The 16083-nt window shown below is 41.2% G+C and overlaps 1 protein-coding gene across 1 annotated transcript in view; it reads left to right on the top strand.

Annotated features, from left to right (window-relative positions):
* Positions 1–16083, top strand: part of Dock10 (dedicator of cytokinesis 10) — a 249623-nt gene that overhangs the window by 103796 nt on the left and 129744 nt on the right. Inside the window, exons 2-3 of the mRNA XM_032901452.1 lie at positions 600–719; positions 14841–14930. Of these exons, the coding sequence (XP_032757343.1) occupies positions 600–719; positions 14841–14930 (210 nt within the window). The remainder of the gene's footprint in view (positions 1–599; positions 720–14840; positions 14931–16083) is intronic.

The following is a 16083-nucleotide window of genomic DNA, read 5'->3' as shown; positions in this document are numbered from 1 at the left end:
ATTTTCACCACAGTGTATCTCTCACAGTTCAATTGTTCTATCTCAGTAAGACCGACCCTGCTTCCCTCTGTAGAGGCAAAGAAGCTCAGAGCCAAGCAATTAGTTCTGACATGAGATCTGTGCTTCACTGACAACAAAGACAGCCTGCAGTAGTTTGGTTCCTAGCAGGTTGCCAACGTTTGCAAACTGACCTAAGTAGGACTCACAGAGTATCAGACTCAGCACAAGCTTTGCGGATCATTGTCATAACACTATACTGAGTAAGCAGCCCTTTCCAGTGTGGAAAAGATCAAGGCTACATGAATGTCTCTCCCGTCCCTGTCAGTACAAGCAGCTTGAATTACTCAGGGAGCTGTCAGGTAGTTTAGGGTCTCCTCACTTTATTTCCAATCTGGAAATAATCACCATGTGGTTCTGTGGCTTCATACCAACTTCCTTGAGTCTGTATGGGACCTCATTGGAAGGACCATGTGATGTCATGTGATACCAGCGCTTCAGTGACAGCTAAAGATTGAAACTGAAGCAGTCACAGGAAAGAAGCAAGATGATACACACGATGCTTAACTCTGTTTTGTTCTGTCTTGTTTTCTTTCCCACAGCAGGAAAAGCCCAGGCTTTTGGAGCCTTTGGATTATGAAACTGTCATTGAAGAACTTGAAAAGACTTACCGGGATGATCCTCTTCAGGACCTTCTGTTCTTCCCCAGTGATGACTTCTCAGTAAGTGGCCTCATGTCCTTCTTCTTTCCCCCATCATTGCAGAGGAACACTGTTTGAAGGAGCCAATGTGACGCTCAACAGTGGACACAAGGAACCGAAGCAAAAACACATGGACTTCTGAGTCGTTAGTGCTCAGATTTCCATCAATGTCCAAGGCTCTTCTTCGGCCAGAAGAAAGTGTACAAAAGAGGCAATTATTTAAAACCACCATGAATCTTGATTCAGGAGATGGCGAGGCTTAGGCTCAAAACAGGAACATCTGTGTGGAATGATTTACAATGTAAGATATGTTCCTCTTAGGACAGCACACTTGAGATGCTCCTGAAGTTAGTAGAGAGACTAAATGAGTGAAAAAGAGAGACATAGCCCATTGAGTGTAGAGTTTACCATGTAAGCATGAGGACATGAATCCGTTTCCCCAGATCCTACATAAAGATGTCTGGTGCATAACACATACCCAGTGCTGGGGGGATAGAAACGGGAAGATTCGAGGAGCTGGATGCCCAGTCTAATTCATCAGTCAGCTTCAGGTCATCGAGATAGACCTAGAGAGAAGGAAAGGAAATTAATATTGAAGATAAGGATGATAATGTTGTAGGTGATGAACACTAGTATGCCCCGAGTATTCAGTTATACTGCTTGCACTCATCTGGACCATTGGAACACTGTCAGTAAATGGATATTCAGACAGAAGTTGCCCTGGGCAGTTGGTAACCTTTCCCAGTTTGTTCCTGATAGAAAGGTAGTCTCCTCAGACCTCTCAGACTTCAACACTGTGAAGGAGAAGGCAGCTGGAGGGTAATCCTGAAGGGTAGGCTGTGCCCTTGGGTTTCTCTCTCAGGGAGTAGGGCCTAGTTTCCACAATTTACTAAGACGGCTTCAGCATCCTCTCTCACCCCTGGGGACAGATACAGCTTCTGGCTTCCCGGGAGGTTTTTTTTGTTTTTGTTTTGTTGTTTTGGTTTTGGTATGTTTGTTTGTTGGACTTAGGAAAAAGAAGTTACAGGAAAATGATAGGCCTACAGATATAGCTAAATTGATAGAGGGTTTGCCTGAAATGCTTGAGGACGTGTGTCTGCTGGAATGCAAAAAGGAAGACAGGAGACAGAATTAGGACTTTTCTGGTCCACGTATCGATAACACTGGAAGAAAGGAAGCAGATGCAGGCATGAGGAAAAGAATTAATTCTTCCAGTCTGATTTGCAATGTTTAAAATGGCTTCCACTTACTGTTGGCACATCCTGAGAGAGGTTTATCTCTGTAGATCTCATTTCTGTGGTTGGACTGGGACTTGAACTGCAACAAGAAGTTAAACTACCTTCTTCCTCTTCTTCTTTTTTTAATTCCACATCCTTATTTTGATCCTTTAGCCTGGAGATAAATGGACCCAAAAACTTTTCTGTCAGATAACATCAAAATTCATGAATCTTGGAGCATCTTTTCTTCTACCTCTATCATTCAGAAATACGTCAGGTACCACTTTCAGAGCTTCTCCAGCACAAAGAAAGAGTGGGGATGCACAGCAGGATTCCACGTTGCTCTGAATTTGAACTCCACTCTTTGTCATCTGTTCACCCTCAGTTAAACATTGTTTCTGAGTTTTTTTCTTCCTTTGCTGTCCTTGTCAGTATAAATGGAGCCTTTCGTTGTATATTGCTCTATTTCCCCACTCCAATTAGTCCACAGGACTATTTTATCATGTGCCTGCTCAAATCCCATGTGTGGTTCCTTATGACTTCATAATGACGGTATAAGGCCAACTAGGTGGATCACTGAGGAAAGAGGATTGCAGCCAAGTCTAAGGACCCTAGTTTGATTCCCAGAATATACACAGTGGAAGGAAAGAAGGCTTTCCCACAGGGAGTCTTCTGATCCCCTACCCCATCCCCACAGCCACTTACAAGCCCACCAACGTCAAAGACCAGCACTATTCCTACCCTGCTGTTTCCTCACACACCCCTAACTATAGTCTTTACGCATTCAATAAGTATGGGATATAAAATACTGAATATTTTTCTAATATTTTGTTCTGAATTAAGAGACAGCAATGATTGAATGAAAATGTCTTGGTTCTAAGGACCCGGGGCATCTTACTGATATGTGAGGAAAAGATGGTAAAACTGATCAACAAATTAATTAAGAAAATAAAGATTTTTTTAAGGTAAAAATAGGGCAATGGGATGGAAACTGTCTCAGGAAGAACTGAGTTAGACTAGGTAATTGGTCAGCCACTCTGATTGGTGACATTCAAGCTGAGCTCTGATTACTCCAGGAGAAGCAGACACACTAAAAGCCAAGAAGTGACCATTTTATGCTCTTAGCAGGGTAGGAAGAAGGTTATGATAGCTTTCAGGTCAGATGACTAAGACGGCATAAGGAATGGTCTGAGACAAAATTGCCCAGGGATGAGACAAAGCTTTCGCATGTTTTGCTAAACGCAAGCAGCAAGTCACTGGCCTGTTCCTAGAATAAATGACTGGAGTTTCCTATTAACAACACATGTAGCTTCCTTGTGGACAACATGTAATGGGGTTTAGAAATAGCCACAGGCCAGCTTGGAGAAAAGCACCCAGTTAGTACACTCAAGAGATATACAATGACCCCTAATCTTATTGCCAGAAAATGGCATTTCCTAATGACTGAATTTTCATTTGTATTAAGTAATTGATAATGGGCAGTATCGAACACCATATTAGTATAAAATTGCCAGGGATTTTAGTCATAGTCTGACAAGCTTTTCTTACTCTTTCTTGATCTGTACTCTTTCTTGTCTTATGCATTTTGGCTTAGAACTCTAGATCCCATGGGACATATGCTGCCTATTTTTGTATGTCCCATGAGCTAAGAATTGTTGATTTAAATAGTCGAAGGGGGAAAAAAAATCTTGTTGGTAACAAATGAAAACAATGTGACATGCACGTCGTGGTATCCATGAGCCAAGTTTTACTCAAGCACTTGAGCCGGTTCGTTTGATCATTGCCAGTGCTTTCATGCTGCAAAGAAAGGGCTCTACACAGCTGCAGAAGTTTCAGTTGGACATCCAGCACTGTCTTAGTTTAATTTCTGTTGCCATCCTAAGATATCCTGACCAAAAGCATCCTAGTGGAGGAAAGGGCTTACAATTCCAGGATTGTCCATTGCCATGAGGACATCATGGTAGGAACTTAAAGCACAGCATCTACAGCCAGGAGCTGAGAATAAATGCCTGGGCCCTCCCTTGCAGTTAGCGTCTACACTCAACTAGTCTTCTTCACTCTAGTACAGTTTAGGGTCCAGCTCATGAAATGACGTTGCCTGCAATGGACTCAGTCTTTATATATTGATTAATAGCAATCAAGATAGGACCCCATAGACATCCCACAGGACCATCTTGATCTAGATCATTCCCCATTAAGAATCTTCCCGAAGGATTCTAGGTTGTGTCACATTGACACAATACCTAACCATCACAGACTCTAAAAAACATCTTCTGATCCTGTACATACAGTATGCATGCATGTGCACACACCTCCCCTGCCCCTGCCCCATGCATGCATGCAAAATACACATAAATCACCCTGATAAAATATAACGATATTTGTTCTGAACAGTTCTTTTATGCTTCATATGGAGTACACATATTCCCTGGCATCATCTGCCCCATTCGCAGCCTCTCTCATGGGAATGTTGCCCACCACAAAAAACCAACATACAATGCTCCTAGAAAGAGTGTCTTTTCCTTGACTCTGCTGGAGCCTTGGCAGTCTCTGCAGTGTGTCTGGACAGTTTTCACCCAGCGGAGCAGAAGTGACAATAATAAAGTGAGCAGACGAATCCTAACGGATGGAGTATGGAGGATCTTATAACTCCCACCTGTCCTTCCAAGCTTCAGTAACCAGGACGCTCGCTCTTCAGATGAGGAGACCCAGCTCACTCCTGTTCCGATGGTTCCAAGCACCCACACTTCCTGCCGACATGATTCATCACTTGCTTTGTTTAATCAATATTTATTCAGCACCCACGGTGCAGAATAGAGAGCAATACTTCCAAGAGGAGTGAGACAGACAAGAGAAGCAGGAGTCTTAAGCTTTACCAACTCGTGCCCTAATATGGATAACCAGAAAGGCTGATGCTATTGCTTGTGGTTAAATACCAAGAAACAGCAACTGTGTCTGGCATTTGATACCCCCAAAAGAAAACATTTGTCTCGCCATGCAGTGTTCTTATACTGCAAGCATGAACTTTTTGCCTCTTCACTCTGACGGCGTGAGGTCCTGACATCATTTCTTGCCTAGCTTCCCAGAATGACTTCCGGCAGGCCTTTTCGCTTTCTTTGTGGACCTACTTTGAGTCATTCACATTCAACTCATGAGAAGCCTTCAGAGTCACAAGCATACAGCCTCATGCCTCTACGAAGAGTCTTCCCCCATGAAACCCCACCCTCTGCTCTTCTCTCTGCCACTAACTCCTGATGCTCCCCAGGCTCCTGTCTCCCAGCCTGGTCACTGGGTCCCCATACAGAGAGCACCAGACTTTCATTCAGTTCTCACACCTAGCAAACACCTCTGTGGGACTTGAGTTTCTTATCCACCGGGCCCCTGGGATTCATCTGTGACTTGGCTGTAAATGTGACCTCTGTAAAGAATTGTTGATCTCCAGCCTTCTCTCCTCCTGCATCAGATTTTACTTCCATCACAGCACTCGTTACTACTTAAAAACATTTCCACTTTTCTTTCCTTGCTTCCTTGCTTCCTTGCCTTTCCCTTTGTGGTTCTGGAATGCAAACCAGGCCTCCATCAACATACAGCAGGTACTCAACCACTGAGCTGCACCATCACTTTCAATTTTCTTTGTATCGCCTTCCTAGCACCCGCTTCTCACCACCCTACAGCTCCACAGCCTAAACAGATCTTCTTCCCTTCTCATTGTAAGGTGCACAGCAACCGATGTAGCACTTGGCACAGAGCAAGAGCAGTGATACATTTAGGGACTAGAAGAGGGTTCAGTGGTTAAGGTGCTTGCCTCATAAGCATGAGGACCCGAGTTCGGATACCAGCAAGCCAAGGAAATTTCAGAAGGGCATGGTGGTCTGCTGGGAAATGTAGCCTTAGCTGAAGAAGACAAGACTAGTTAGATTGCTGAATTCTGGGCTTCAAGGACTACTGTAGAGGAGCAGTGGGAAAACAATTCCTTATATCAGCCTTTGGCCTTCACATGCATATACAGACATACAAAACATGCAAATACACATACATGTACCACACCCACACATGAAAAATATAGAAAGACAAAAACCATAAATAACAAAATAAATTTCATGAATCTTGTTTCAGAAGCCATCAGGTTGTTATTTTAGGAAATAACTTTGATTCTTTGAAATCCTTTGGAATCAAAGGTCACTCAGGAAGTAAAAGTCTTGAGTTAAAAAGGAATAGGATCATTGCCTCAGCTCAATGATGAGAAAATGAAGGTTAATAAGAAATTCTCCTCTTGGACACAAATCAGCATAACGCCTTAAAAGAAAGACGCTGAAAAACTCGATCCTCTCCTCTCTAGAGACCTCTCTGTCTAGGAGAGTGCCTGGTACACAGTTGACATCAGCAAAGCTAGCTTCCTCCTTCAGACACTTTAATGTACTAATTTGAATGATTTCTGTTACCAGGGAAGGAAGAAATTAGTTCATCTCCATAGATCCAATGCCCAACACACTCTATCACTCGTGGGCATTCAAAAGAGTCTGTCAAACTGAGCTAAAGCACTCTTCTTCATCTTGGTGTACTGGGCAGAAATTCGTCTGCCATGTGGATTCAGGGACCAGACAACATAAACTTCTGCCCCACATCCATCATTATCTTGTGCTGTGAAAACCAGTATACACATATGAATTAAATATCCGTGTATGCAAAGACATGTACAGCTTCATCACTGATTTTATTATGTTGATCTTATCTGTACATTTTGAAGTTGGTAGTCCTAGAAACAGACCAAAAATAGAGTTGGTCATCAATGTGTGACTCAGTAAAGTAGTTTAAGGGATGTAGTGGGGGAAGGGGAAGCTGAAGAAGACTTTCAAGGACACAAAGAACAATGCGTGATGACTCACAGTAGAAACGAAGGTGACAGAGCCATAGATGACTTTCTGGCTGGGCTGAAGGAGTAGAAGCTCGGAATAGAATCACTTAAACAATGGAGTTCGGATATTTAAAAATGAGGAACACTACAGTCTGCACTTTTGCCAGTGCTGCCTATTTAGACACTGCTCTATTGAAGTTCAACTTCGAGAACTACCTTTGGTGAGCTCTGCATATATAGTCAGAATGCCAATGAGCAGGAGACAGGGCTCGCACTTAAATAGCTGGACTTTCCACCACCAGAAGAGCCACATTCAAAATTATAGTTCTGTGCAGTCTATACAGTGAGTCAAGTAGCCTGTCGAAGAAGTCACCACATTTCCTCAAAGCCCATCTTCTTAGTAACAGTTCAGATTAGTGTTCTAGGATACTCAAGTTCATCTTGTAGTTGTCATTGCAAGAACCATTTGGCATATTTCATCATGTGTCAAGGCTCACAGTTTTTCATAGTATATTTTTAGCAATTGAAAACAACTGGTATTTGGGGACTTCCAGACTTTACCACATGGGCCCTTCTAGGAGAGGAAGTTCAAAGACCTTGCTATGGTTAAAGTTACAAAGCAAAAAGGTCATGAGTTTTCTTTTCATTTGAAACACAATATTTTACAGGAATCAAGATTCTTTTAAATCTGTGGCTTTTGAATAGGAAAAGCAAACTTTACATGGCTCATAATATCTGTGTAAAGACATTGCAATTGTGATTTAAAAGCTAAGTAATAGCTTGTGTTCAATTAGATTCTTTCTGACTTATAACATCCCTCTCATTCTAATGGAAAGGCCCTTGACCAGTGATATAAGCAACTGAAGACAAAATTCAACCATAAGCACCTTGACTTTCACTCTTTGTTTCCAAACAATGTGCTACATGCCAGATACTTGGAAAAGAACTGGGGCCTCCAAGCAGGAGTAAACATTAAGTCCTCCAATCTTCCTGTGGATGATGCCATCAGAAAGTCAATGTAGTGTTATTTAACAGCAAACAATGACATTATGTTATTTCCAGGAAAATGCATGTAACTGGACATTACCATCAGCTTACAAAGACAACTATTGTATGCTTTCTCTCATATTAAATCCTGAGAGGAAAGATGTGAAATAAAAAGGGAACTACAGGGTATTTAGAAGGGAATTGGAGAGAATCAGAAGGGGAAATAGTGAGGTTGAATATGATTAAAGTATATTGTATACATTAATGGAGTTGTTGTAATGAGGCCTCTTTGAATAATTAATACATATTAATTAAAAAGGATAACAAATGAAAATAACAAAATTATGATAGTGATGCAATTGTAGCTCTTGGTTTTAAAGAATGTATGTAGAAGCTCTCTCTGTGTTTCATTGTACCCAGAATGCATGTCCACATGAAGCTTTATACATACATGTTCACAGAAACATAGCCCCCAAATGGAAACAATCCAAATGTCTACCAAGTGAAAACTAAAAAGAATTTGGCATATTCAACAATAATAAGGAATGGCATATGTATACATGATACAATTCGGATGAACTTCTAATGTGTCATGCTATGCCAGTCACAGAAGATGACTGTTTCAAGAATATTTTCCCTGGGGAGATGAAATAACATCACTCTCTCCTCATAAGACCCAAGGACAAATAAAAGTACAATTTCATCCAAATTTTCCCTTGGAGTCATTGAGCCTATTGGGTTTCATTACGGACCACGAGCGAGAAGGTTTGGTAAGAGCATAGGTGACCCAAAAGCTACTGAACTAGAAAGTCTCCACTCAGCATAGAGGATGGCTTCTCCATGGCCACATAGATGGAGCACCTCTCATTATCTCCCCCACCTATATACTCTAGTGTGTCTGTAAAACCTTTAGGCCATATGCAATTAGGACTGAAGTACGTACAAGTCACTGGAAGGACTGGCTGGACACTTGGGTAAGAGTCTAGTGGACCTTCTTATGTTCTCATCACATGAGAGAAGGCCTAGCCATTAGTGACTCGCTCCAATAGACACAGCTAATCTGATGAATATAAGACTCTTTTGTTCAGAAAGTAGGGCTCCTTGTCAAATATATATATATATATATATATGTGTGTGTGTGTGTGTGTGTGTGTGTGTGTGTGTGTGTGTGTGTATGCTCAGACTGCTAGGAAAGATGATTTCTTGAGCCGTGATGAAGACATGCTACATGTAAATAGAGATGATGGTTGCATAACTCTGAAGGTGCTCAGAATCCACAGGAATTTGCCCTTCAAAGTGATATGTTCTATGATAGATTGATTGTATCTAAATAATGCTCTGTTTAAAGGAGGTTGTTCTAGGTTATAAGGTTAGGGGACGTGTAGTCATAGAATAACAAACATTCATTAAATGTTTAATGTATCATTAAAACACACATATGTCCAAGTGCCTTAAGGTGAATAAATTAAAAATTCCAAAGGAATTATGTAGAGTATGAAAACATTAATGGCATTTCATTTATTTAATTTTGTGTATTTTGGTGTTTTGTCTACATGTATGTTTGTGCATCACATACATGCAGTGTCTAGAAGAGGGCATCATATCCCCTGAAACTGGAGATACAGACCATTGTAAGCTATCATGGGGATGCTTGGAATAGAATCTGGGGCCTCAGGAAGAGCAGCCAGTGCTCTTAATCACTGAGCCAACTCTGCAGTCCCTGACTGCATTCCATTTTGCAATTTATTCCCAAAGCAGATTTTTATGACACCTGCTATATTAGTCACTTATCTTGATGCTGTACCATAAAAACGGAAAGTCACTTATGGAAGGAAGTGTATCTTGGCTTACAGTTTGAGGGTACAGTCCATGGTGGGGAAGTCCTGGCAGCATGAGCGTGAGGCCAGCAGGTCACATTGCATCCACAATCAGGAAGCACAGGGAGATGAATGCCAGTGCTCAGCTTGCTTCCTCCTTTCTATTCACTCCAGGAACCCCAGCCCATCAGAACGTGCCACCCTTACTTAAGGTGATTCCTGTCCTCAATTAAACCGTTCTAGATAATCCTTCACAGGTCAGGTAGGCCTAGAGGCCAATGTCTAGAGAAACCCTCACAGATGTGCAGAGACTTGTAAATCCTATGAAGTTGATGATCCAGATTAACCCACATACCTGCTTATACACACTAAGAACACTCATTTAAAATGAATGGATTAATCAATCAACTGTATGGTCTTGGGATTTAAAATATCCGATGTCTTGCCTTTCTGTATGACACAATAAATTTTAGCATTTAAGAAAGAGATGAGCTTTGGGTGAACCATAGTTAGCTCTCTTTTTGTTTGTTTGCTTGTTTGTTTGTTTTGTGGAGTGTTTTTTTTTTTAAAGGAACTGGTACCTATTTGAAATCTGAAATCTACAGAGCATAGGTTAAGGATTTCTTGAATGGAGAAGGAGAAATACAAAGTCTCTGTAAGCCCCACACCAGTATGGAAAAGGGGGTGTGGACTGCACTGTGGGAAAAGGCACAGATAGTCAGCCAGGCTGGGCAGGCTACTGTGTCAGCACAGGGCTCTTCTGAGGCCATCACAGCCAGCATGCTTCTTCCTCAGATTCCCGTTTGATGGGCTTAGCTGGAAGCCCTGGATCTAACTGATCAAGGGGGCCTGCTGGTGCTGCACATGCCTGTATGCTGATGGAATGCTTGTTTCTGTCCCTGCTCACATCTTTCCTTAGGTAGAATGTACAATCATGCAATTCTCAAAAAAAAGAAAAAAAAGAAAAAAAAAAAGCCAAAAAGCCAACACTCGAAAGGACAGAAATGGCAACTACCCAAATCTGACCGTGCTATACAAGCATCAGATCATTGTAGATACTCCAGTAAGTCTGCAGTAACTCAAGTAAAAGTCATTGTTAAAGAAAAGAATGTTTCATCCTTACTTCCCTAGGGAGTGGAAGATGCCCCTTGAGTCTAGAGCAGTGGCTCTCAACTGGTGGTTTGTGACCCTCTGAGGGTTGAATATTATATATCCTACATAACAGATATTTACATTGTGATTACTAACAGTGGCAAAAAAGAAGCAGTTATGAAGCAGCAACAAAATAATTTTATGACTAGGGGCAACCGCAACATGAGGAACTGTATCAAAGGGTCACAGCATTAGGAAGGTTGAGAACCACTGGTCTAGAAGATGAATCACAGAAAAAGGTGAAAGAGGTTCGTCAGTGCTTCGCTGGTCTGAGGGTAAAAGACCTGGACCCTTACTGACTTACTTAAGTACGGTAATGACTAAGTTGTCACGCTGCACCTTGCTGGATCATGACTGTACTACTTATGGATGGTTCCTCACAGTTTCTGCAACCTATCTCCTAGAAGAGACTCCCTGTAAAGCACAGTGAAGTTATTAAAAAGACATCTTTCACATAGTTAGCAATAAATGAGAAAAAAATCACAATCGTGGTGTTACTTTCTGAATGTGGTAAAAAGTGTTGCTAAAGTAAGTATATGTGGTAAATGTGTCTTCTCCAATAACTCTCAACGTTGATGCCTTAACCTCCTAAATGATGTGGCCTTTCCTTTTCAGGTCACAATTAAGCCAGGACAGATCTTAAGCATGAGTTACTTGTTCACTGTAGAGCTGCTCACATCTGTTAGGACTTACGGATTTCCTTAACTGGCTTTTCTGTCCTTGCTTTAAACAGCTGCGACCTACTATAGGGACTGACATAGGAACCCTTCTCAGTCCTGCGATAGTAAAACAATCCACCCCAGACTTTAGCAGTGGCATTTAATCAACTAAGAAACGGCCTCTGTGCACTCAGGCTGAAGTCTAATCCGGCTGCTGCAACAAAACCACAGAGACTACTCGGTGCAGCATAGAAGGAACTAGAAAGTCACCAGGGCTGCAGTCAAAGACACTGAATACTGTGGGCCTAAAACTGCAATCACAGGCTTGAGGCCATCAGTTCAAAAGAGCTTTCCTTTCCAAGTGCCTGACAATAATACATCCCTTATAAAACTCTTGCCACCAGATGAGGAGCTCGGCCGAGTGCCAGTGCTGTCTGAGATCTGTTCCATGCTACTGAACTATACCAATTGTGGAACAGGGCTTTGGTAAAGAGAACAGGAAGTCTGTTGTGGCCAAGACAATTTGTAGTGGTCTGAAAGCACAGACTTCTCAGAAAGGAAATTCTTTTTAAATGTATTAATACCCTTAACAAGTAGCACTCTTTATCCTTCTATTTTGAACAAGTTCCTTGTGCTCTAACAAAAAGCACTCTAAACAAATATAAAATAAGTGGAAAGGGACCAACGTTTTGAGAGTTTTAACCTAATGGAGGCCTTGTAGTTGTTTCAGACAAATGTTCCAGTGTTATACTGAGAGAGTTAGCATGTTACAGTATGCACACACATGCATATGCACATCCCATTGTTAAGCCATGTTTGTGTTTGCCATATACAAAAGTTGCAAATAATATCCTGGATTTATCACAGGGTTTCATGAGCAAGACTCAAGGTCTTATTTAATACAGAACCATTATCATTTCTTGACTATAGATCACCAGGATTCTTTCAAGCATTGTACATATGATGAGGTGGGTTTCCCTGCTCTACAGGAGTGATTTTTAGCCTCATGTGTTGTACATGGATATTAACTTATGTATTTGTCTAGCTTCGTTATGTTAGGTCACTAGCAAAATAGCCATGTGAGTGCACATCCTTCTATACTGAACCCAGCTCTTGAAACTGTGTTACCAGTTAGGTAACTCACTCTTACAGCCAAGCAGTGATCCTAAGAGGACAATAAGTTTGTGGTGTCACTCTGACCCTTGTTTGGAATCATGATACTCTACTTCCCATCAGGCCTAAGGAATATTTTAAAACAGCTGTAATTTAATAAGTGAAAATAAAAATAAGGAACTAATGTCATCGTTTTGGAAATAAGGAAAAATATCGACACCCTTCTTTTGTTTAACAATATGAACATATTGTATTTTTTTTTTATGGTATAGAAAACAAACTTGTCACCTTAATTTGTAATACTTTCTGAAAACAAAGCAAGTAGCCCTGTGTATGTGTGAACTGTCTTTCCAAAGTCATTCCTGGACCACTGACATCTGAACAAGAATCCTCAAGGCTCAGTCTAGACAGAGTTCTTAGTATTCACAGGGAGATTAACAACAAAGAAGCCACTTGAAGGAGGAAATAGACAAGGAATTAGAGACAAAAGGAGTCCAGATATTGATCACCTGACTTCACTGCACTCTACACAGAAACAACCACTTCCTGGTCTGTCTGCAAACTTCTGCTCCATCTGCAAGATCTACACTTGCTCTCTTTGTCCAAACTAGGCTTATGTTGGCAGTCCAGCTGTAGCATCCTCTTTCCTATAGGAGCCAAGATGTCCTGAAGTTTGGTGAGCTTGCCCTGGAGCTATACTTCAAGCTGAGCATTACTTTCACTGAATGGAGTGCCAGGAACACTTTTTTCCCTGTTATTTTAATCCTCTGATCTTAGAGTCACATGACATTCTTCCTCTTTCACATGGTGAAGCCCATGCTTCTCACATGCATGAGTGTGTACATACGCCCAAAGACACTTCCATGTATCATATGCATTCACTTGTGCACAGGAATGCACAGGTTGACATAGTACAGGCACGCACATGCCACACCCATGAACAGCATGAATACCTACAGCATCTGTATACACTCTAATAACACACCCTTACGCACAACTGCACACCTGCACTCACTGTATAGACACACTCATGTGTTACACTAATCACATGCACCCACTGAGCCACTGGCCACACCCACACATAGCAGAAACTCTAATGCTCTTCTCTACATTCACATGTCCGTACCCTGAACACAAACTACATACGTCCACTCAGAAAATTCAACAGATAGCCAGCTAAGCGCTCTATTGAACATGAAGGTTATGGCAGTGACAACAAACTATTTTCTCACATGGGACTAGCATCAGGGCTGAAGGGAACATTTAGAAAAAATCCCAAGTCTAAGATCAGGAATGATTCACACAACACAGCTATTGCTGGCTGAGCTGGCTGCAGCACCCATGAAATCAGAAGATAAAACTCCAAGACCCCTCGTGTACCCTTATTTCCTAAACCAACAGTGGGGTTTGAGATTGATACCTGTTTCAACCACTAATCCAGAAGCATGCCTTCCCTCAGGACCAGTTTAAATAAACTGTAGTTTGCATCTCAGAAACTTCGGAATCATTTGTGACCGGGGGAATATGTGTGTGGTATAAAACTCTCGGTGGTTGGTACCATGAGTGGGATCGTCAGTCCTTTGCCACATAACCATCAGTGTACAGACTGAAGGAAGCCGGTGGCCATGATGCAATCACTAGGAAAAGTATAAGCCAAAAACTGGAGACAAAGCAAGTGAACACAGCCTTTGAAATTCTACTCTAAATGCGTCAAGATGTACTTTACATACTGGTTTATGGGAACCTATTTAATAGAATGCTGTTGTTTAAATAACTATTCGTTTGAATCTGTGAAAAATCCCTTGATTATTTCAACAGAAAATAACATTGAAAACTTGACCTGTTTTTTCAAAATCCAAATTTATTGTACTTCTCATCTGTGTGTATACATACCACACACACACACACACACACACACACACACACACACACACACTTACTTCCTAAAAGGGGCAAAGTTAGCATGTTACTATTTACACTAGGATTTTGTAAGTTTTTAAAACTCATTTCAAATTTATCTTAGCATGACCAGCAGGCCCAGTAACAAAAGATTCCAACAGAAACAAGTCACAAACACAGATGTTCCCATTTGTTCCCTCTCAGTAATAAAACCCGTCTTAAAGCTTTTGACTTGAGCAGATGAAGCAGTAACTAGGGAAATTCTAGTAGTTGTGTTTTTGAGGCTGTTTGGCTTGTTGTAGTTTTACGGGGATTAAAGCAGTAAGGGTGGGGCAAGCCTCTCTGCCCAGCTCTATGACAATGTGATCTGGTGTTTATGGTGTAGTGATTCACTCCACGCTCTCAAGATGGAGGGCTTAATTTCTTTTCATTGTTCCTCCCAGACAGCCACGGTTTCTTGGGATATCCGAACACTATATTCCACGGTACCGGAAGAAGCAGAGCACAGAGCAGAAAGTCTGCTGGTGAAAGAGGTAAATGTGGTACTTTCATTCACTGCTCTCTGAAAACGTTTGCTCCCACCCCCAGCCACCACAGCAGGCAATCTTAACTTACTTAATACTACTATCCTACACGTGCTCATCTGCAAACAAGAATTTGGATTCTCTCAATCACGATGTCTTTAACCCTCCCGGCAGCCCTCCATCTTTCTGTAGCCATTTTTGATTATGTGGTAATGGTTACGTTTTAGGATTCTCTCTCCTTCATTCTTTTCTTTAAACGTCCACGCTGAGAAGTGTTTGAGAATGTTAATAGAAAGATTTGATCTGGTTTGACCACTTCAGACAACGTGTGTAAAACGAAGAAGACCAAACTTGAGAAGGTTGGATTGTAGAATATGTTTTTAGAAATATAGTTCTCTTGACTGCTATGAATAGAGGTGATGATACATTTCTCTGGGCGACTTGACGGACTGATGGGAATTCAGTTGGTGGAACAGCCTCTTCATCTTCTAACCAGACCAGGCTACACACAGCAGCTGAGCAGCAGGACTTCACAGGATAAAGCCAGCCCCCCCCCCTTTACACACAGTAGTGGAGTAGAATATAGAAATGCAGGTTAGCTGATAGACGGAGGGCCTGAATGTCCTCTTTAATTTAAGGAAGTGGCGTGTCCTGATTAGAATCCTGAGGATTCTAGTAAACTTTTATGATAGTTAATTAACGAGTTAGACTGTTTAACCAGGTCATCTTGTATGTCCTCCATGGTAAACTGCACATTCTTCATAAAGACCCGAGATTTGGCTACTGGATTTAGTTCCTGACACCTAGTGGGTTTTCAGTAAAAGAGAGTAGAATCTTTGAAGAACACTTCCTTTTCTTACTGCTAATTGTTAATATATTTAACATCTTTTAAGCTGTTGATTTCAATACAAATAAGAAGTTCATCAAATTCTGTATGATTATTTTATTTTTAGATTCACAGTTATGTCATTTTCAAATGATTGGATTTTTTCCTGATTTTCAAATAAGTGTATTACATCCTTAATTTTTTTGTCTTATTGTATAATGTAATATCCCCCAAATTAATGTTGAATAACAATGTTAATATTGAATGTTCTGTTGTCCGATTTATTTTGATTTTAGGGGGGAAGCCTTTATTACCTTTTTCATTCTATAAATCTAC

This window comes from Rattus rattus, chromosome 4 (assembly GCF_011064425.1).
Source record: "Rattus rattus isolate New Zealand chromosome 4, Rrattus_CSIRO_v1, whole genome shotgun sequence".
NCBI classification, from domain to species: Eukaryota; Metazoa; Chordata; class Mammalia; order Rodentia; family Muridae; genus Rattus; species Rattus rattus.
Note: the sequence above shows the minus strand (reverse complement) of the source record. Positions and strands in the feature narration are given on the sequence as shown.